This window comes from Mobula birostris, chromosome 3 (assembly GCF_030028105.1).
Source record: "Mobula birostris isolate sMobBir1 chromosome 3, sMobBir1.hap1, whole genome shotgun sequence".
Taxonomy (NCBI): Eukaryota; Metazoa; Chordata; class Chondrichthyes; order Myliobatiformes; family Myliobatidae; genus Mobula; species Mobula birostris.
In genome coordinates this window covers 185,612,612-185,635,667 of record NC_092372.1, presented here as the reverse complement: position 1 = coordinate 185,635,667, position 23,056 = coordinate 185,612,612, and the positions used below count along the sequence as shown (strand labels likewise).

Sequence of the window (23,056 nt, the reverse complement as noted above, 5' to 3'; positions counted from 1 at the left end):
GTATTGTCCAGGTAGTCTAAGGCCGTGTGAAGAGCCATTGAGATTGCATCTGTCGATGACCTATTGTGGTGATAGGCAAGTTACAATGGGTCCAGGTCCTTGCTGAGGCAGGAGTTCAGTGTAGTCATGACCAACCTCTCAAAGCATTTCATCATTTGTAGATGTGAGTGCTACTGGGTGATAATCATTAAAGCAGCTCACATTACTTTTCTTAGGCACTGGTATAATTGTTGCCTTTTTGAAGCAAGTGGGAACTTCTGCCTGTAGCAGTGAGAGGTTAAAAATGCCCTTGGATACTCCTGCTAGTTGGTTGGCACAGGTTTTCAGAGCCTTACCAGGTGCTCCATTGGGACCTTACGTCTTGTGAGGGTTCACTCTCTTTAAAGAAAGCCTAACATCAGCCTCTGAGACAGAGATTACAGGGTCACCAGGTGCAGCAGGGATCTTCACAGCTGTAGTTATATTCTCCCTTTATAAGGTGTTAAGTTCATCTGGTAGTGAAGCATCGCTGCCTTTCATGCTATTGGGTTTTGCTTTGTAGGAAATAATGTCTTGCAAACCCTGCCAGAGTTGTCGTACATCTGATGTCACCTCCAATCTCATTCGAAATTGTCTCTTTGCCCTTGAAATAGCCCTCTGAAAATCATATCTGGCTTTCTGGTCCAGGCCTGGGTCGCCAGACTGAATGCCACAGATCTAGCCTTCAGCAGACGACGTACCTCCTGGTTCATCTACAGCTTTTGGTTTGGGAATGTACAGTAAATCTTTGTAGACACACACTCATCCACACAGGTTTTAATGAAGTTGGTGACAACTGCAGCATACTCATCCAGATTTGAAGGTGAATCCCTGAATACAGTCCAGTTCACCTATTTAAAGCAGTCCTGTCATAGTAGATTGAGTAATGCCCACTCTCTCGTATAATTTGCAATTAGGTAACAGTAGTGCACTTTACCTCCAGATATGTTCATCTTAATTGGTATTTTTAATGTTTGAATTTATTCATCTCCTAGTTTAATAAATTATTTTTAGATGATGCTACTATTTCATGTTGATGAAAAAGAAATTTGCACCTATTTTCCAGCATAGCTGGTCCTGATTAATTGGAAATGCTGATGGTGTTAAAAATAGCAAAAGATACTAAGTAACTGCTTTTTGAATCTATAGGACTGTGCAAAAGTCTTCGGCACATATACATAAAACAACTTTCACGACATATGTGTGTGATGAGTAACCTGATTCTGATGTGGGTCTCTTTTGAGACCTGAGAGGGGGAAGGGGGCAGGGGGAGGGGAATAGTGGCCGGGAAGAGGCGAAGGGAGCCGGAAGCACTGGAGAGATATTCTGTAATAATCAATAAATCAATTATTTGGAATCAAATGACCTTTCCTGGTGTCTCAGGGCTGGGTGTATCTGCGTCTGCTCCACCCCTACTCCTAGCACTGCTTCTCTGCCACCTGTCCCACACCCTTCCCGCGGCGCCACCCTCACCATTGTCAATATACTGTGCTTCTGTCAGATTTACAAACTCACTCTCCGCTCCACATTGACAAATATAGTACTGTGCAAAAAACCTGGGCACCCTACCTCTGTAGTACATGTACCTAAGACTTTAGCACGGTACTGTACATTTTGAGGGAATACCTTTACAAAATATATCATGTGCAATTAAAAAGGGAGAAAATGACATGCATTGCAGATTCTTTCTGAGAGTTGAAGCACTTAATCTATTAAATAAAACCTCTGAAGCATATATTTCAATTCCAAAAGATTTTCCAAAAATTAAGGAAAAGCAAATGGCTAGCACGAGAGGGCATACTTTTAAGGTGCTTGGAAGTAGGTACAGAAGAGATGTCAGGAGTAAGCTTCTTTGTACTCAGAGAGCGGTGAGTGCGTGGAACAGGCTGCTGGCAGTGGTGGTGGAGGCGGAAACGATAGAGTCTTTTAAGAGACTCCTGGATGGATACATGGAGCTTAGGGCTATGGGTAAGCCTAGGTAGTTCTAAGATAAGGAAATGTTGGGCACAGCTTTGTGGGCCGAAGGGCCTGTATTGTGCTGTAGGTTTTCTGTGTTTCTAATTGTGAAGGTTTGCTTTTCCCTCCTTGTGACCTTACCCTAAAATGAAATGCAAGAAGAATTCAAGAACATTTCTTAAGGTCAAGCCCATAAGAATGGTCAGGATTTAGCTCCAAAGTACAGAAAGTCCCTAAAGATCACAAAGCTAATGGCATAGGTGCATTGAGTCTTGTATTTGGTATACTCAGAATTCAAATGATTATTGGAAATTGGGTCTCGTGCCTTCAGATTTACTGTGCTATGGCATCAGTTTAATAAATCTAATGTGATGTGGATTTTATTATCCATTGTTTATCAAGGTTATCCATGGTAGCAAGATTATTTTTCCAGCACTACTTAATGAAAAAGAATATAGAGAGAGACAACATGATTAGCATTAAAGGGCAGCATTTATGCTTAACAAAATTGTCATTTGTATGTTTTCCATAAAATTACATTTATTCTGTGTCTGGAGTTTTCATTCGCACAAATTATTTGTATTGCTTTCAGTTGAGAAAACCATGTAGGAATGAAAAAGATTATGTTTTCAGCTGCCGAACAGAGAATTAACAATTATCTCTGTCATGCTGTGCTCCTGTGGGCAAGCCATGCAAAGCATTAGTTGATTGGAACTGTCTAGTGAAAGAAAGCTGTGTAATAGTGTCCCAATGACACCCAGGTTTATAACTGTAAAGAAGCCTACATAGAACATAAGAAATAAGAGGAGTAATAGGCCATCTGGCCCGTCAAGCCTGCTCTGCCATTCAATAAGATCATGGCTGATCTGACCACAGACATCTCCACCTACCTGCCTTTTCCCCATAAACCCTTAATTCCCTTACTATGCAAAAATCTATCCAACATTGTCTTAAATGTATTTATTGAGGTAGCCTCCATTGCTTTATTGGGCAGAGAATTCCACAGATTCACCACACTTTGGGAAAAGCAGTTCTTCCTCATCTCCGTCTTAAATTTACTCCACCGAATCTTGAGGCTATGTCCCATCTATGCCGGGAGAAGGAGAAAATGGCAATGCGATGCAGCGTGCGCGGCCTCTCCAATGATGAATATCTGTAATCTGTCAAGTAGGAGGCCGTGCACAATTCTGATTTGATGGAGGCAGACATGAGAGCACGGAGGAACATCTGGTGAAACTTCTGAAATGTCTGCTTCGCTGCAGCTGCTACTGTGTGATCCGAAATCTCTGGAGGGGAAGGCCCCGAATCCTCGGCTTTGCCTGTTGCTTGGTGGCCGGGGTCGGGGTTGAAGCGCTCGGCAGAGATGGTGCTCGGTGTCAGAGGGCTGGTTGGAGGCTCGAACTTTTTGGACGGACTCAGAGTCGGACTGTGGTCAGGTGCTTCCAGGATGCTGCATCAACAAATTTGCAACACTGGAAGCTCATGGCAGGGAGAGTTTCTTCCTTCTACCGTCTGCGTGAGATGTTGGGGCTATCGGGACTTTGAGACTTTTTTTTTTACCATGCCCATGGTCTGCTCTTATCAAATTACGGTATTGCTTTGCACTGTTGTAACTATATGTTATAATTATGTGGTTTTTGTCAGTTTTAGTCTTGGTCTGTCTTGTGTTTCTGTGATGTCATACCAGAGGAACATTGTATCATTTTTTAATGCATGCATTTCTAAATGACAATAAACGAGGACTGAGTGTCCTCATAATCTAATCTAATCTAGTTCTAGTCTCACCACCAGTGAAAAAGAATTTTTCTACCTGTATCTTATCTATCCCTTTCATAATTTTATATGTTTCTATAAGATCTCCTCTCATCCTTCTGAATTCCAGCAAGTACAGTCCCAGGTGACTCAGTCTCTCCTCATAGAATAACTCTGCACAGGGATGATAGCGTTTAATGCATTTTGTCTTTCAATTGTTCACTCAGTTGTGACATTGCTAAAGGTTACTTGTTCTCAGTTTAAATTCAGAGCACTGTGATAGAACTCCCATGACTTAGTTTGCTTTATGCATCTTAAATATAATTTCATGTGGACAGTTGGTCTAACTAATTATGTACAATAAAATATAATTGTAGATCAAATAGTGGAGGTAGACATTGTGTTTTGGGAAATTATCCATTAACTTCATGCTAACTAACATCACAGTATAGGGAATTTGGTCAAAACTGATGTTGAACAAGGTACTTAAGTGCTTAGCTGGGACTAAAGAAAGTTTTTGATTAATTTATGAATATTTAATTAAAATAAAATGCGGTATTCTCTATTTACATATGTGAAGCTATTTTGTAAATGAATAATCTGAGAGAAATAATATTACAATTACTTTTGTTGAGTAAAGCAAACTAGCCATCAGTGCATCATTTATTTGTGTGGATGAGGAAGCCTCAGGAAAATGTTTTTTTTTGAACAACAGCATGTATTTCATGCTTTGGAGCAAGTTCTTACAGCCTCTGAAGTTGGCAGCTCTTGTAAATAGCTTAAATTTAGTTAGGTCTTTTCTTACTTGTAAATCAACCTAGATGTTAGTGAGGTCACATATTGTTTCTGCTGGCCATATAAATCAATAATTCATGATCTTTCTCCAGTTTTGAAAGCAGCAGTTTGGGGTGGAGTTGAATATGTATAAGGTGACATAGTTGCACAGATTTCAGATAAGGAAATCAAATGATACCCAACACAAACAGAGAATGAGGAGTCATGTAATATGAGGATTAGTGTGCCAAATAGAAGTATGATGTTCATTTACATTCTTTCCTCCTGCTAGGACAGATGGATGTTAAGTAATTTGGAAACATTTAGAGCTTTTAAGTGTTTCATTGAGAAGGTTTTTTTTCCTGAAGAATTAGTAACATTGAGCACAAGGCAGAGTTGTCATTGGAATTGTTGGTATCCTAATTTTGCAAGGGACAAAGATTTTAAGTATTTTCTTTTAAGTTTAATGACAAACAGCTGCCAAGGCTCAGAATAAACAATTTTAAGGGGGAAAAATCATTATTGATGTTCTGCCAAAAAAGTAAGTTTTTTTTAATGATAACTTTACTTCACTCTTGGGGATTTCTAATGTGCGTCAGAGCAATGAAACATCCCACTGACATCAGCATAGTTCAGTTGTGGCCTTTGAGAACAAAACAGCAGAACATTTCTGGAATGGTTAATGGTAGCCAGTTTTAACAGTAGATAAAATGTCCTTCAGATTGTGGTTGGAAATAAATGAAACTGGGTGCTAAAAATCTGAAGTAAATCTTAAAAGATTTACAGCATTGTCAATGACTCTGAGAGGATTTTCTTGAAATGCAGCTCTTCATCAGTGCAAAATTCATACAAAGTCTTCCTCTGTCATGAAACAGGCTAAAAAGCAACAAAATCTAATCATTTTGTTGTTCCACAAGATTCAGGTATTAAGTACATTAGGAAATTAAATTAAGGCTCTTGCAACTTTTCAAGTTGAACTGAAAATATTGAGCGCTGATTTTTCGAAGAGAGGTTAGTCGTGTGATGCTCTGAGGGTCAAGCAGCAGTCCCAACAATCTATTCTGGACTGCTGTGACACCCGGCAGACCCAAAGTGCCTGCTGTAATCCAGTGCCATGGCAACAGCAGTCTGACCTTGCATTGCAGCAGGGTGACTCTGTGTGAGGAGAAACTCTAGCTTCAACTGTAATGTAAAGACATTAAGGTGCAGTGGAAGCTGCAGCGTCGGCCATCATGGTTGGGTTCAAACTCTAAGGACAGAGTTGATCACCATATCAACAAGGGTGGATTCCAACCTTTACAAAAAGTCCTAAGCTAAGTAAGAGCCATTTTCGTCTGCACTCCATATTCTGGTGTCCATATCTTTCATCCTTTCTTTGCAGCCAGTCCTGTCAAAATCTGCAGATTTCTTAACTATAACAATATTAGGATGCGACATTGCCCTCTAGTCACCCCTATAAGGACCCCACCATCACCCCGATCCCTTTTCCCTTTGACATGGAAAGAGGTCGTGACTTGCATGTGGTATGCAATTCAGAGGGTGGGTAAAGCCAGGAACGCAGGATTAAAATCAACTGCGGTATATTAATCCACTGCAAATAAAGAGAGAGGTGGGATGCAAGATTGGAAACGAAAAGTTTTATCAGCCCTATTACTTGCCACAACCTCAGCAACAGCATCCAATAATATTCATTGCTCTTGTAAGTCTTTGCCTTTCTGACTATCCCCTGGTGCCTTGTCCTGTAAAGGGAAGGGGAGTGGTAACATACAATCTGCTTGAGTCCTGATTTAGACATTGTTGGTTGGTGGGTGACAAGTGTGTTGACAGTTTCTGGGGATAGTGGTGCAGTTGGCAAGATGCTATATTTGAAGATGACCTGTGTGAGATCATATTTCAAGCATAGCGTCCGAATCCGCAGGGCTTACTTCTGGAATTGTTGTCCACAACAGTCTATACCCATTCTGCCTAAGCACGATAAACAACTTTATAGAAGAAATGTATTTTTAAAGATAATTCTAGGAATCCCCAAGAGATAAATGGTGTCTTCTGGCCCCCTAGAGCCATAGAGCACTGTCGCACAGAAACAGGCCGTGTAGCCCAGCCGGATGTGCCAAATTGTTTCGCTGACCTACACCTGGACAATGGCCCTCCATGCCCTTCCCATCCATATATTTACCTGAATTATGGATCAGTAATCCTAGATCCATCTCTCTTCAGTGCCCTACCGTTCACTATGTAAGTCCTACCCTGGGTTTGTTGTCCCAAAGTGCAAAACCTCACACCTGTCGGCATTAAATTCCATTTGCCATTTTCAAACCATTTTTCCCACTGGTCCGGATCACGCACAAACTTTTTATAGCCTTCCCCTCTGTCCACTATGCCCCCAATCTTTGTGTCATCTGCGAATTTGCTCATCCTGAGCATTAGATTATCATTCAGATTGTTGATACAGATGACAAGCAATAACAAACCCAGCACTGATCTCTATGGCACTGGGTTCCAGGCAGAGAGGCAGCCATCTACTGCCACACGCTGGCTTCTCCCGCAAAGCCAATGTCTAACTTACCACCTTACCCTGAATGCTCAGCAACTGGACTTTCTTGACCAGCCTCCCAATGCGAGTCTTTGTCAAAGCCTTGCAGACAACATCCACTGCCTTTCCTACATCAGTTTTCCTGGTGAGTTTTTGTCTGTTTTTCCTCCTTCTTTTTGTTCTCTGTTTCCTTCTCCGAGAAGGAAATGAGAACAGCTCTCCTAATTTGCATCTCTTTGACAACAGCACCACTGTAGTGAGGACTTTGAAATTTTCCCTTTCCCATCTTCTGCCATTTCTCAATGTTTCCAGGTCAGATTCACTTCATGTCGGCCAGCCCTTGCCTCAACCTCAATGCAGATTGCCTTTAAGAGTTGCACACCAGCTTTATTTGTCACTGGTGCCCCTTGCTGATGCAGCCCAAAAGTCATTGAAGTATGGTGGTACAATAGTGCCTGAGCAGCAGCATTCCAGCACAGGGTTTTGGATCTACCAGAGTTAATTGCTGTTGAATTTTGTTTTGATCCTCCTACATTTATTGACATTCTTGTTCCTGCTGTCTCAAAAGAAACAGCAACTTCTCCTCTCTTGCTTACAGCTGCATTCAAATTAGTATTTTAGTTATATGCAAATTGTTTTATTTTGCATCAGCAACTTTTAGTTCTTACAGTCAAGAAAAATACTCAGTCTGATTAGAAGTCCCCATTTTCCTGTAGGAATTAATCTCTTCAGTGCAGCTGTATTGGTGGTTCTACTCTGGTCATAAACCTTTTTAACTTTCCTTGTAAATTCCAAATACGGAAAAGTGCATGATGCGACCAGTATGCTGACTCATCTTATTTCTGAGGCAGTTCCCTGATGTTGTGAATGACTTGCTTCTGCTCCAGTTCCGTGGGCTCTGAGACGTACTGATGGGTTTTACTACAGATGGGGCAGGGGGCACCTTTTTCGAGGCATGGAAGAATAGGTTGAACAAACTTGGAAAAGGAAGTTTGCTTCTGCAATTTGGTGTCTGGTGTCAGAATGGCATGGCCTGCCCACAGAGTGTAACTAGGGCCTTGATGAAGGGGATGTTGGATGTTGGCCTTGGAGAGGATGCTGATCTGGGTTTGCTCATCTTCTCTGTGTATTTCAGCAATGTTGTGAAGGTAGAGCTGATGGTTTCTCTACAGTATCTTGAGGTCACAAGTGTATCAGGTGCATATGGGAGGGCAGTTTGGATCATTGCTGCCCCATTTGCTCACAAGTTGTGTGCTGGGTTTGAGATCATGTTGCTTAAAGATGCCTTTTCCTGAACTGACCAAATTCACGTTGAAGACAATGATAATTTTTAATTACTGTGAGGTGAAACTTGAGATACATTTTCTTGGAACTTGTCATGGACCTGTATTGACACAAGGAAGTGGTGAACGGGAGGGACAGATTGGTAGCAGACTGCTGTTTGTGAATGATGAGAGTAAGCTGGTATGCTTCAGTGGATAAGTCCACGTTGATTTGGAGCTTGGCCTCCAAGTATGTGCATGCTCAGGCCTGCCAGAGAGTATGCCATTTCCCAGGTGCTCCTTGACCACCCCCTAGATAGTGAACAGCTCTTCTCCAAACCACAGTGTGAATGTTGTCTATCCAGTGGTTTGGTAGATAATGCACAGAACGGCTTCCTTCAGTGCAGCCTGAGGTGAAGTAAGGCTATCATTATCCCAACACTTCTACCAGTCAAAATGCTGCAATTCAGTTCTAACAAGCTTCAGCTGGAAGGAACTAACCTGTGGTACTAAAGAGAAACTGTTCACTCTATCTTGCATTTTTTCCAGAACCAAGGAGGTATGCTAAAAAATTTAATGCACTAATTTGATCTCAATATGCCATTGCCAGCTGTTAGCCACATGCACCTTGTTCCTATGGTGAGTGATAAAGCGATAGTTTCTGAGACTGACTTCGAACAAAACTATTCAAAGGTAGTTCTCAATTATCTGGATGTAGCTGCATCACTGGTTTTCCTTGATTTCAAGTTATTTTTTGAAGTTGTATTGGGGCAACAGATAGCAGAGCTGAGCTATATTGGAATTAGAATTGGTTTATTATTGTCACGTGTACTGAGGTGCAGTGAAAAGCTTATCTTGCATACTTTTCATGCAGATGAAATCATTACACAGCACACTGAGGTAGTACAAAGTAAAATGAACAGAATGCAGAATAACATGCAACAAGTACAGAGAAAGTGCAGTACAGGTAGACAGTAAGATGCAAGGTAGACTGTGAGACTTAGCGTCATCTATTGTACAGTACTAGCGAACCAGTCAATAGTCTTCTAACTGGGGTAGAAGCTTTCCCTTATACCTGGTGGTATGCACTTCCAAGCTTTTGTATCTACTGCCCAATTAGAGGGGGAAGAAGAAAGAATTCTGAAGTGGGTGGGATCTTTAATTATGTTGACTGCTTTACCAAGGCAGCAAGAGGTGTAAACCAATTCCTTGGAGGGGAGGTTGAGGCCTGTGCCATGCTGAACTCTGTCCATGACTCTCTACAGTTTCTCACAGTACAGTAATGCATCCGGATAAGATACTTTCTGTAGTATGTTGATTAAAAATTGGTAAGAGTCGATGGGGACATGCCAAATTTCTTTAACCTCCTAAGGAAGTAGAGGCATTGGTGAGCTTTCTTGGCCATGGCATCTGTGTGGCTGAACGAAGACTGCTAATGGTGATGTTAACTTGTAGGAACTGGGTGCTCTTAATCCTCTCGACCTTGGCACCATTGATGAAGACAGGAGCATCTTTCCTGAAGTCAGTGACACCACTCAACCAGCTGATCTATCTCCCTCCTGTGCATGTCCTCGTCACCATCTGAAATTCTGCCAACAATAGTTGTGTCATCAGCAAATTTATAGATGGTGTTTGAGCTGTGCCTGACCACACAGTCATGGCTGCAGAGGGAGTAGAGCAGTGGGCCTAAACACATCCTTGAAATGCGCTAATGTTGACTGTCAGCGAGGAGGAGGTTTTATTTCCGATCCACACAGGCTATGGTCTCTTGGTGAGGAAATCAAGGATCTATTTGCAGAAGGAGGTACAAAGGCCCAGGTTTTGGAATTTGTGAAATTGTGTTGAACGCTGAGCTGTAGTCAATAAACAGCAGCCTGACATAGCTATTACTATTGTCCAGGTGATCCAAGGTTGAGTGGAAAGCCGGTGAGATTGCATTCGCTGTAGGCCTTTTGTGGCAATAGGCAAATTGCAGCAGATCCAGGTCCTTGCTGAGGCAGGTGTTGCTTCTAACCATGACCAATCTCTCAAAGCACTTCGTCACAGTAGATGTGAGTGCCACTGTGTGATAGTCATTGAGGCAGCTCATCCTGCTTTTCTGGGGCACTGATATAATAGTCACCATTTTGAAGCAGGTGGAGACCTCCAACTGCAGCAGTGAGAGATTGAAGATGCCTGTCAACACTCCCGCCAATTGGTTGGCACAGATTTTCAGAGCCCTACCAGGTATACCATCAGGGCTTGATGCCTTGTGAGGGTTAATCCTCGTGAAAGGTGTTCTAACATTGGCCTGCAAGACAAAGATCACAGGGTTACCAGATGCTGAAGGGATTCACACAGATGTAGTTTTATTCTCCCTTTCAAAGTGTCCTTAAAAGACATTGATCTCATCTGGGAGTGAAGCATCACAGACACTTATGATGTTAGGTATTGCTTTGTAGGAAGTAATGGCCCGTAAACCCTGCCAGAGCTGATGTGCATCTGATTCCATCTCTAACCTCAATTGGAACTGCTTCCTTGCTTTTAAACTAGCCTTACGTAGGTCGCACTCGTACATCTTGTTTGGTTCTGTCTTGAATGCCACACTTATAGCTCTCAGCAGACTGAAAAACTCCTGGTTCATCCATGGCTTTTGATTTGGGTATGTCTGGTATGTTCTCGAAGGCACACGCTCAAACCACACAGCTCTTGATGAAGTTGGTGACAACTGTGGCGTATTGATTCGGATTGGAAGATGACACCCTGAATATTGTCTAGTCCGGTGGCTGAAAGCAGAATCCTGTAAGCACTCTTCCATTTCCTTTGGCCTTATCTTCTTGGTCCACACCACTGGTGCTACAGTCTTTAGTCTCTGCCAGTGCACTGGGAGCAGTAGTACAAGTACCACGTTGCTCAGCTCACTTTCTCCCTTCCGTACTCCGACTCATTGTTATCTGAGATATGGCCCACTATGCTGGAATCATCTACAAGCTTGTAAATGGAGTTAGAGCAGTATCTGGCCACATAGTCGAGGGTGTACAGGGGGCTGAGGATGCAGTCTTGGTCATCAGTGTTCAGAGTAATCGTGGTGGAAGTGCTGCTGCTTATCCTTACTGATTATGGTTTGTTGGTGGAGAAGTCAAGGATCCAGTTGTGATAGGATCTAAAATACAAATAAACATACAATCATTATAAACTAAAAACTCCTCTACTACATTTATGCCAAGTTCCTGAAGAGGAAGCACAGTGAGATGAACAGCAAAGTAGGTTAGCATTTTGAGAAATCTTACGACTATTTGGCAGTTTTACCCAACTCGTGCACCAAGAGATAAAATATTTTAAAATGTTGTGTTATCGGGAGGAGGAGAAGATGGCGGCGCGACACAGCGCGCATGGCCTCTCCGGTGATGAATATCTGTTATCTGTCAAATAGGAGGCCGTGCACAATTCTGATTTGATGGAGGCAGACGTGAGAGCACGGAGGAACATCTGGTGAAACTTCTGAAATGCCTGCTTCGCTGCCGCTGCTACTGTGTGATCCAAAATCTCCGGAGGGGAAGGCCCCGAATCCTCGGCTTTGCCTGTTGCTTGGCGGCCGGGGCCGGGGTCGAAGCACTTGGCAGAGATGGTGCTCGGTGTCGGAGGGCTGGTCGGAGGCTCGAAGTTTTCGGATGGACTCAGAGTCGGACGGTGGTCAGGTGCTTCCAGGATGCTGCATCGGCAAATTTGCAGCGCTGGAAGCTCATGGCAGGGAGAGTTTCTTCCTTCCACCGTCTGCGTGAGATGATGGGCTATCAGGACTTTGAGACATTTTTTTTTACCGTGCCCATGGTCTGCTCCTATCAAATTACTGTATTGCTTTGCACTGTTGTAACTATATGTTATAATTATGTGGTTTTTGTCAGTTTTAGTCTTGGTCTGTGTTGTGTTTCTGTGATATACCAGAGGAACATTGTATCATTTTTTAATGCATGCATTTCTAAATGACAATAAATGAGGACTGAGTGTCCTCATAATCTAATCTAATCTAATCTAATCTATCTTCATTTCACAAATATTCGTTATGTGATACTTTATGGACCTGTTCTCATAGTAGCAACATTTATTTGAAAAGAAAATGATCTAGGCTTTTTGCAGTTCTCAGGACTTTGCATCCAAAATAATTACCACTTGAAGCAATGTATTGTTCCTTTTGTTGTAATTGACCACAATGGAAGGTGTTGCAGATAAATCAATTTCTGGGTGTGCAAATTAAGATGCATCTAAAGGCCTTCCTTGTTAAAATGATCTTGTTAAGTATTGGCTTTGCAGTTTACTATGTTATTTTATACACAACTCTAAACCACAGTAGAAGATTCACCTATTTTTAGTAATGTTCGCAAACTCTGGACCGCTGCCAACTGAGTCAAATTGACACGGTCCTCTCCACCAGTTATTCTGAGCTGAAACAAGCCTCGATTTTATTTTAACTTGAGTTTTGTAAAGGCTTGAGTTTAGGCTTTTGATCATTCACATTTGCATTGCATTTTGGCCTGAAGATTGCTCAATACTAAAATTAAACTCTTGCCTCACATTAACTGTTACATAGTTTGGAATCTTCAATTTTACCTCTATTATCCTGTTTCTCCCTGACCTGTGGAATTTGCACATAACTAATGGAATCCCTACATCATTGACAGCAAATTATCCTTTGTAATCTTTTCTAAACCAAGATCAAAGTTACAAAATGAATTTATACACAGGCAATTATTTTAGTGAAGATACAGAGCAAACTAATTGAGGTACCCTAACAATGAATAAAATTTGACTAATACCTTAAGTAATATTGATTGAAATGCAGACTTTTAACTAACTTCAAGATATTAGTTGCAAAAAAGAAGAAATGCCATATATCCTGGATAATGGATTACCTGACTGGCAGACCACAGTTTGTGCAGCTTCAGAGCTGTGTGTCAGACATGACTATAAGCAGGACTGGAGCCCCACAGGGGACTGTATTGGCTCCCTTCCTGTTTACCATGTATACCTCTGATTTTAGATACGACACTGAGCCATGTCATCTGCAGAAATTCTCTGATGACTCAGCAATAGTTGGGTGTATAAAGGGAGGGCGGGAGAATGAATACAGGGCCCTGGTGGAAGACTTTGTCAAAAAGTGCAAGCTCAGCATCAGTAAGACAAAAGAGATGGTGATGGATTTTGGGAGACTAATCTTGCACTGCTCCCTGTTACTATTGCTATTAATGGTGAGGACGTTGATGTGACAAGGACCTACAAGTACCTATGGTTGCACCTGGATGACAGACTAGAGTGGAGCACCAGCACTAAAACTTTGTACAAGAAGGGCCAAAGTCACCTCTACCAGAGGAGAGTGAGGTCCTTTGGAGTATGCAGGCCTCTACTTCACATATTTTACCAGTGTGTTGTTGCCAGTGCAATCTTCTATGCAGTGGTGTGCAGGGGACAATGGCAACAGACTCGATAAATTGATTAGAAAGGCTGGCTCTGTTATAGGAGTCAAACTGGACATACTGGAACAAAAGAGCCTACAGAAAATTCTGGCAATTCTGGACAATGTTTCTCACCCTCTGCATGCTACCTTGCTTAAACAGAGGAGCATTTTTAGTAATAGACTAAGACAACTGCGCTACTCCAAAGAGTGCTATACAATGTCATTCTTACCCTTGGCCATTAGGCAATATAATGAGTCACTCTGTAGCTGGGGAAGTGATGACCCCTCCTGTTAGACTGTTTGAGGTAACTTTTTTTTATTCTTTCTTTCTTCTCTTCTAATATTTGTATATCTGTGCACTTGGAATGCTACGGTGACACTGTTTTGTGTTATGTAAATGTAGTACCTTGTTACAAATCCTGCACTGCACCCAGTTTTCAAACAAGATGTTGCAAATTGTAATGTCGCGCATCTGTTTGCAGTCATGTTGATAGATAAAGCAAAGGCCAGCGAGATCCTGGATACTAGAGTCAGTGCATCTTTAACATAGACCAGAGCATCCAGAGTAGATAGCTGCAGCCTTAATTTAATATTTCATCAGATGAAATATGGTTCTATTAACTCAATAGTTCTTTAGCTTAGTCTTCAGCACAAATGTATTGGTGTGGAACTTGAACCTGAGGCTCCTGGGTTTGTCAAAGTAGCCCCAACTAGGCCAGGATGACATTTAGAATTTCCTCCGTAAGTTTTTTTCAGCTAATCCAAGGGCGAATAGCTTTTTCCTAACTTTTGCTATTTACCACACTAAATTAACTGAGAGCAGGACCTCACAAAAGAGTCTGGAATAACAGTCATTCAACTCACTATTAAACCACATGGTCACCATGCTGTTTCCTTTCCTTTTAGAATTCAGTGACACGAAGTGCTCCCTTTTCAAATGACTCGCAAGGTCGAAGTGGAGCTCGTTTTCACACCACCTATGACAGAAGATATGTAGTCAAAACTATATCCAGTGAAGATGTGGCTGAGATGCATAACATATTGAAAAAATACCATCAGGTAACAGTTGGACTTCTATCGGCTAATCTCTGTTTAAGAAGAAAATTAACTTGTTCACTTTGTGTTTCACTCTTTATCCTTCTATTAAGAATTTAATAAACATAGCGATGTGTTGTATTTAAGGTGGGACCTGTATAGAAGGTAGAGCTTGCGCCTTAACCAGAGGGGTGCACGTATTCTTGCAGGCGGTCCACCAGTGTTACTCAGGATGGTTTAATAGGGTGGGAACAGGGCAGCAAGCCAAAAGTTGGAGGGATCGATGGGAAGGTAGAGTTTATGACGAGCAATTCTGAAAGGAAGGAAGGGCAGAGGCAGGTTAGTGAATGTGGTTAGGCTCTTCTTTTTATTTTAATGAAAGCAGTATTATAGGTAAGGCAGATCAGCTTAGAACCTGGGTCTGTGCATAGAACTTGGATGTTTCAGCCTTTTCAGTGATATGCTTACGAGACCTGCAGCTCTGGATTCCAGGATTTAAGTGTCCCTGGTGCGATAGGGAGGTGAAAAGAGCTAGAGGAGTTACATTACTAATCGGGGAGAATCTCAGAGCTGCTCTCAGGACTTGCCGCTGTACCTAGGTTACTTGCACCAAGCCAGGTTGTGAGGCTTAGTGGGGAAAGGGGAAAGCAGATAGAACTATAGTGATAGAAGGAGCGGACAGGAGATCCCGTGGCTCTCTGCCTGTTTTCAGGTTCCAGGATGTCTCTGAGCAGCCATATAACACTCTTAGTGGGAAGCATGAGCAGCCAGAAGTCATTGCAAATGTTGGCACAAATAAGTGATCTCTGGATTATTTCTAGTGCCACATGCTAATGAGAATAAGAATAGGAGGATGTGGTAAATGAATGTGTGGCTGTAAAATTGGGGTTGGGTGGTCAAGGGTTCAACTGTTGGGATCTCGCCTGGGGCAAAGGTGATCTGTACAAGAGAAACTGGCTGCAATTGAACTGGAGGGAGACCAATATCCTGGTGGGCAGGTTTGCTTGTTCAGGTTAGTTCGGCAGGTGGGTGGTATTTTAAGCCACAGGAATCAAATGACAACCTGGCTATGTGACTAACATTTCAGTGAAAGAGCATCTTGGAAACAGTGATCATAGCTCTGTACATTTTCAGGTAGCAATGAATAAGGACAAGTTTGGATCTCATTTGAAAGTATTAATTTGGAGCAGCACAATTATAGCATTGTTTGGAGCTGACAGTCCCATGGGAAGATAGCTTGGAAGAGGCCTTTGAAAGGAAGCTCTCCAAGTATGCAGGACTGGTCAGCAACTGTCAGCAGGCTGGATGGAGAGCGAGGTGTCTCCCAGTGGATGTTGGTTGTAGGGGATTCGTAGCCCATTCTTTAGTTAGAGCCTTCAGCATTTTAGGCATCGAGGGAGAGAGGAAGAGGAGAGCCATCCGCAGTACCACCGATGTGGCAGAGAGGGCCTCAAGATGGCTGTGGCTCAAAAGAGGGGAGCCAGGGAGTCCTAAGTAGCTAGCCATCTGGACACAAGCTGGGGTCTGATCAGCCCCGGCTGGGTCACCTGGAGGAGGTTGTATGATGTTGAAAGACCCGAAACACCCAATTATTCCAGAATATCACTGAAGCTGTGTCCAGAAGCATCAGTAGATGTATGTACACAGCAGGCAGGAGCTAAGGAAAATAAAGTGAGAACAGATTTTATTGGGTAAATCCACACCTAACGTATGGAATTCATATAAAACCCGCTGACTGGAGTTCAGGGCAAGCATATTCTAGTAAGAAGGAAGGAAAAAGATGCAAAGGAAGGGAATCTTGAGGAGTTGTAAATTTGATCAAAAAGAAAGAGGAAACATATGAAAGATGAGGAAAGTTGAAATCAGTCATGGTCTTTGAGGAATATAAAGAAAGCATAAAAGATCTCAAGCAAGGAATCGGGAGGACAAGACAAGGAGATGAAATGTCTTATGCAAGCAGAATTAAAGAGAATCCCAAGGCATTTTTAAGTATGCCACAAACAAGGGTGACAAAGGAGAGGGTATGATTGCTCAAGGATAAAGGAGGAAATTTATGGTTGGGGCTGGAGGATGGCATCAAAGTACTAAATGGGTAGTTTGCATCAGTATTCACTAAGGAGAAGGACTTAGTGCAGGGAGTTCCAACCTTTTTATGCCATGAACCAAGACCATTAAGCAAAGGGTGTGTGGACTCCAGGGTGGGAATCACTGATATAGAGCAGTGGTCCCCAACCACAAAGATGTGCTACCGGGCTGCAAGTAAACGATACGATTTGGCGATATGAAACGATATGAGTCAGCTGCACCTTTCCTCATTCCCTGTCACGCACTGTTGAACTTGAACAGCTCCCCCCCCCCCCCGCCCCCCGTCGGCCGGTCCGCAAGAATATCGTCAATATTAAACCGGTCCACGGTGCAAAAAAGGTTGGGGACCCCCGATATAGAGGATAGTGAGATTAGAGTTGGATATTCAAATATGCTAATACATTTTGAGATAAAGAAGGAGATTAAAGTGAATAAGTCCCTGGAGCCTGATGGAATCTACCTCAGGTTATTGAGAGAGACGACAAGATATTGCTGAGGCTTCAACGAAGATATTTTTATCTTCTCTAACCAGAAGTGAAGTCCCAGAGAACTGGAGAGTAGCCAATATTTTTTTTTCTTTGTACAAGGAATTAAATAGAGTAATCCAGAGACTTTAGTAAGGCATTTGACATGGTCCCTCATGTTAGGTTGGTTGGTGAATTAAAATGCATGCGATCCACTGTGATTTTATAGTTTAAATTCTGATTTGGCTTACCTGTAGACAGATGCTATGGTAGAAGGCTGTTATTCTGGCTGGAAGTCTGTGGCCAGTGGTGTTCCACAGGAGTTAGTGCTGGGACCCCTGCTTGTTATATATATAAATGACTTGGATGAAAGTGTAGATAGGTTGACCGGTAAGTTTGCAGATGACAGAAAAATTGGTAGAATTGCAAATAGTGAAGGTGGTCATCAAAAGGTAAAACAGCCTATAGATTGGTTACAGTTATGGTCAGAGAAATGGCAGCTGAAGTTTAATCTGGGCAAGTGTGAGGTGTTGCACTTTGGGAGGCCAAATGTAAGGGGGATAGTATAAAGTTAATGGCAGGATCCTTAACAATAGACAATAGGTGCAGGAGTAGGCCATTCAGCCCTTTGAGCCAGCACCGCCATTCACTGTGATCATGGCTGATCATCCATAATCAGTACCCTTTTCCTGCCTTCTCCCCATATCCCTTGACTCCGCTATCTTTAAGAGCTCCATCTAAGTCCTTCTTGAAAGAATCCAGAGAATTGGCCTCCACTGCCTTCTGAGGCAGAGCATTCCACAGAACCACAACCCTCTGTGTGAAAAAGTTTTTCCTCAACTCCGTTCTAAATGGTCTACCCCTTATTCTTAAACTGTGGCCTCTGGTTCTGGACTCCCCCAACATCGGGAATATGTTTCCTGCCTCTAGCGTGTCCAATCCCTTAATAATCTTATATGTTTCAATCAGATCCCCTGTCATCCTTCTAAATTCCAGTGTATACAAGCCCAGTCGCTCCAATCTTTCAACATATGACAGTCCCACCATTCCGAGAATTAACCTCATGAATCTACGCTGCACTCCCTCCATAGCAAGAATGTCCTTCCTCAAATTTGGAGACCAAAACTGTACACAATACTCCGGGTGTGGTCTCACCAGGGCCCTGTACAACTGCAGAAAGACCTCTTTGTTCCTATACTCAACTCCCCTTGTTATGAGGGCCAACATGCCATTGACATACAGGGGGATTTTGGGCTACAAGTCCATACCTCCCTGAAAGTGGTAACACAAGTAGATGGCATGAGGAAGAAGGCAGATGCTATTGCTAGGGGCAGGTGGTCATGATGTAGTTGTATAAAACTAGGCTACACTTGAAGTATTGCGTGCAGTTCTGGTCACCCCACTGAAGGATGAAATGGCTTGGGAGAAGATGCAGAAGGCATTTACCAGGTTGGTAGGTATCAGCTAGCAGGAGAAGTTGGACAGACTTGGGTTGTTTTTTCTGATATGTTGGAGGCTGGAGAGAGACCTGTAGAAGTTCATGAAGTTAGGAGAGACATAGAAAGGGTGCACAGCCAGAATATGTATCCCAGTTAGAAATGTGGAAAACTAAAGCACGTAGTTCAAACGTGAGAGGGCAGGGAAAATTTAAAGAGAATATGTGGAACAAACATCTTTGCACAGAAAGAAGTGGGTGTCTGAAGCTGACTTCTAGAGGTGGTCGTGGAAGCGGGAAAAAAGGATAGTGGGCGTCAAGAGGCTTTTTGATAGGCACTTGAATGTGCAGAAAATGGAGGGATATGGATCTTGTGCAGGTAGAAGGGATTAGTTTAGTTTGCTATCATTCTCAGCACAGGCATCCCGGCCAAGGGCCTGTTCCTATGTTGTACTATGTTCTAACCTTGAGTTCAAAATATACTGAGTGTTATAAATTGTGGAATTAAAATTTAGATTGTGTCTTGGGTATGTTTTTCACAGGTAGCTGCAAAATGAACCTCATAAAATCTTAGGAGCTGAGATGATTCATGATAATATTTTGAGTTATTTTATAATTTGTAAATGTTCTCAACATAAGAGTACTCTAATTTTTCTTTCCATTTTGTTATTGGAGTATTATTTACCACAAAAAAAATGCAAAATGCTGTAGGTTTTATTTGAGATTGTTGTACCAACATTTTAATTTCGAAGCTTTGTTCACAAAGAAATATTTCTAGCTTAAAAATATGTCTGTAGACTTTTGAACTATTTTCACCAGCAGAATAGTGTCCACATTCAACTTTCTTTGTTTCCTTATTGGTCAACTTTGCAACTGCATTTGTGAAGCAAATGATCCATTTCCTGCCAGTGCTTGTTTAGTGCCCCATTTGCAAAATGGCTGCCCTGAACTCTTCTGTAGTGGAATGTACCATAAATACTTAACATTAAGATAGTATTTAAAGAGAAAAAGCCTAGATCTTTCCATGATAATACCTATATACACATCCATTTTCAATTGTGTGAAAGATGACTATTTAAAAGAGCCCATTTATTGGCCAATCTTATTGGCAACATGATAATATGGCAATAATATATATACTATATTGGAAACTTCACTGGAATGTCCAGTATTGTGTACTGTTTCTATATTATGCCAACTTGTGAACATCGATATTTGTTTGCAAAAATAGCATTATCAATTTTTGGTGAAACAATTAAATAAATAACCCGAGGGCTTCATTCACACCTCACCATACACGACATTCTTTCATATCAACAACTAGCAAAAGCAGCTGGGGATTTTTTTTTAAGGCTGTTACTAATTGTACTGAAGTTTTTGAACACTTAATGTTTTGAATTGTACTTCAAAAACACGTGTATAATACCATTAGAGAAACCAAACTTTTTTAACGGACTGCAGACTTCAGTCTAATAAAATGCTCAAGGGAAGCATCACTTGCATATTATTCAAATTCTGACCTGCCTGGTGGGACATTTAGTTTTGATATTACACAATAGTTCACTATAGGTGCATTTTTTCTTTAAAGTCAGAAAGTGTGTCACAACAAAACTGTCTTGTTGAATGGAATGGGTTGTAAAGCACATTAATCTCTTTTGTGAATCTCTACCCTTGCCAAACTGATGGATGGTGATGTCTCAGGATGGAAGACGTTATCACTGTATTCAGATAAGCACTTCAGTCAGATGTGATAGGACCAAGTGCAGAGTGTGACTCTTCAATGATCTGTTGCTGTGCACTGCCTTATGGAGCAGCCCACATGTGCAAATCAGACTTTTTCCATCTCACACAGAATCTATTCTTCATCGAAATTAGGAGTGCTTAAGGTAGCCTTCCACTCCTCTTTTTAAACAAAAATGTCTCATATGGTTCATTTATTTTAATTGAGGGCTTGCAGCTATATTGACTTTTTATCTACTCTGTCAGGACAGTATTTGAGTCCAGTTCCAATGAACAGTATGACATCTTGTTGAATTCCAACCTGACCATTGTTTTCATGTTTATATATTTCCATATTTGTATTTTGTAAATCATCTTTGCAGATCCAGGTGATTGTGTCAGATTGCTGCATCTGCCAAGAATGTAACTTACTTCCATGCTATTCTTGAGACAAATCAGTTTAAAATGTTTTTGTTGTTGCACTGGTTTATGAATATCTCAGTTTGACCACTGCAGAACTAAGTATTGGTTTTATTTATTATGCACTTTTCTCTTTGCTTCATGCAGTATATTGTGGAATGTCATGGAAACACCCTCATTCCACAGTTTCTTGGAATGTATCGACTGACAGTGGATGGGGTTGAAACCTACATGATTGTTACAAGGAACGTTTTTGGTCATCGGCTCCCTGTTTATAGAAAGTATGATCTGAAGGTAATGAGAACTGAGCTGTAAAATTGGTCATTAGAATATTTTCTCACTAACAATATTTTTGGTTGGGAAAGTTTTGAAAATGTTGACAATAATATTTTTCCTCCTTATGGTTTCTGTTTTTTAGGTTTAAATTCAGTTCTGGATATCTTCCAGTAGGCACTTCCAGTTGTTTCCCATTAGCAAACATTTTGACGAACTCAAAGTATTGGCAGGGAAATGCCAGTGTATCTCCCAGCCAGTAAACTGAACTTACTAGAAGCACAGTTGCTGACATGTTTTAAAAATTTTTTGCAATCCCTTACCTCTCACTACATGCACATTTGCACCTGTTTCTAATGGTACAATTGAACTTACACTGAAGGAACCGGAATTGTGCTACATTTATCAATAATTTACCATTATCCACGTTGGATCAATGGAGTTAAGATGGATGTCAGCAAGTCAGAACCTTATTGCTTGGGAGAGAGACACGTGTCTGTATCAGAAGTTTAAATTATCCAGCTGCTTTAGGAGTAGTCCTAATTATGTCTTAAACCAGTGTTAATATTGCACCATGTGGTATCAGCTCCAGAGGAAAGTTTATGAGTGACTTCTGGATGAAGCAATCTCACTTGTTTTGGGTTTGGTGCCATCTGGAACGATGTTGAACCCTATCAATGAATTTATAGTAAAAGTGTAGTATTTGAGTCATTACCTTTGGTAAATTATTGGTAAGTTGGTAAATTGGTTTATTATTAGAAACATAGAAAACCCATAGCACAATACAGGCCCTTCAGCCCACAAAGCTGTGCCAAACATATCCTTACCTTAGAACTAACTAGGTTTACCCATAGCCCTCTATTTTTGTAAGCTCCATGTACCCATCCAGGAGTCTCTTAAAAGACCCTATTATTTCTGCCGCCACCGGCAGCCCATTCCACGCACTCACCACTCTCTGCGTAAAAAAAAAACTTACCCCAACGTCTCCTCTGTACCTAATTGTCACATGTACCAACATAACACCCACATAGTGCTAAAAGAACTCAATGGCCAAAGTGAAAATAAAACCCCTGTCCCAACTCTTTGCTTCCTGACAATATATCATATACCTCATCCTTTCCATCATACTGGAGTGTCAGGTATTCCAGAAATGGTTTAAGCAATACATTCACAGCAGAGTCTATAACAAGGACTATTTAGAGAGTACATAAGTTCACATACTAATGAATTTCTTTTTCTGTTATGAGGAGGCATATGTTTCGTATGTTTACATTTGACAGCACATTAGATTAAAGTAGTCCCTCGAAGTCCCTCTTAACTTGTGAAGTAACTTCTAATATAGTGCCATGAGAAGTTCCGTTTGAAAAGCCAACTATATTGCATCTGTCCCCTCTGACTGAAACTTTCTTAAAGAACTCAAATAAATTTGTCATGCATGATGTCTTTCCTCTTGCAGAAACTATACTGACTCAATTTGTGACATAACATTTCTTTTGTTTTCTCTTGGTAACTAAATACAAGATATTTCCAGTGATAATTATTCTGCTAACTGGCCCACTGTTTGCCTCTCTTCCTTTATAAATAAGGGTATAAAATTTCTAATCCTCTGTAATTTCTCCAGAATCTACAAGTTTTTTTTTGGAAGATTACACCCACTGCCTCCACTGAGAATTTATCAGCCTTCCGTTGCATTGTTTTCTGATGGGGAAAGATAATGTCACTTGATTCCTTAAGTTCGTCTTCTATAATCCCACAATTCAGAAACTGAAATTAACACTGAAAACTGAGTGGTTACCCTCCGATCCTGAATACTGTAATTGTTGTGATTCTCTTTTTTTATTCAATTTATTTCTGAGCTATTTTAGATTAGGTAAATTGTTGTCTAAAGTAGTCTAGGAT

At 41.4% G+C, this 23,056-nt stretch overlaps 1 protein-coding gene across 2 annotated transcripts in view; it reads left to right on the top strand.

Moving 5' to 3' along the window:
• Positions 1 to 23,056, top strand: part of LOC140195479 (phosphatidylinositol 5-phosphate 4-kinase type-2 alpha) — a 242,023-nt gene that overhangs the window by 160,475 nt on the left and 58,492 nt on the right. For both annotated transcript variants that reach the window (XM_072253826.1, XM_072253827.1), the window contains exons 4-5: positions 14,633 to 14,785; positions 21,032 to 21,178. In XM_072253826.1, coding sequence (XP_072109927.1) covers positions 14,633 to 14,785; positions 21,032 to 21,178 — 300 coding nt within the window. The remainder of the gene's footprint in view (positions 1 to 14,632; positions 14,786 to 21,031; positions 21,179 to 23,056) is intronic.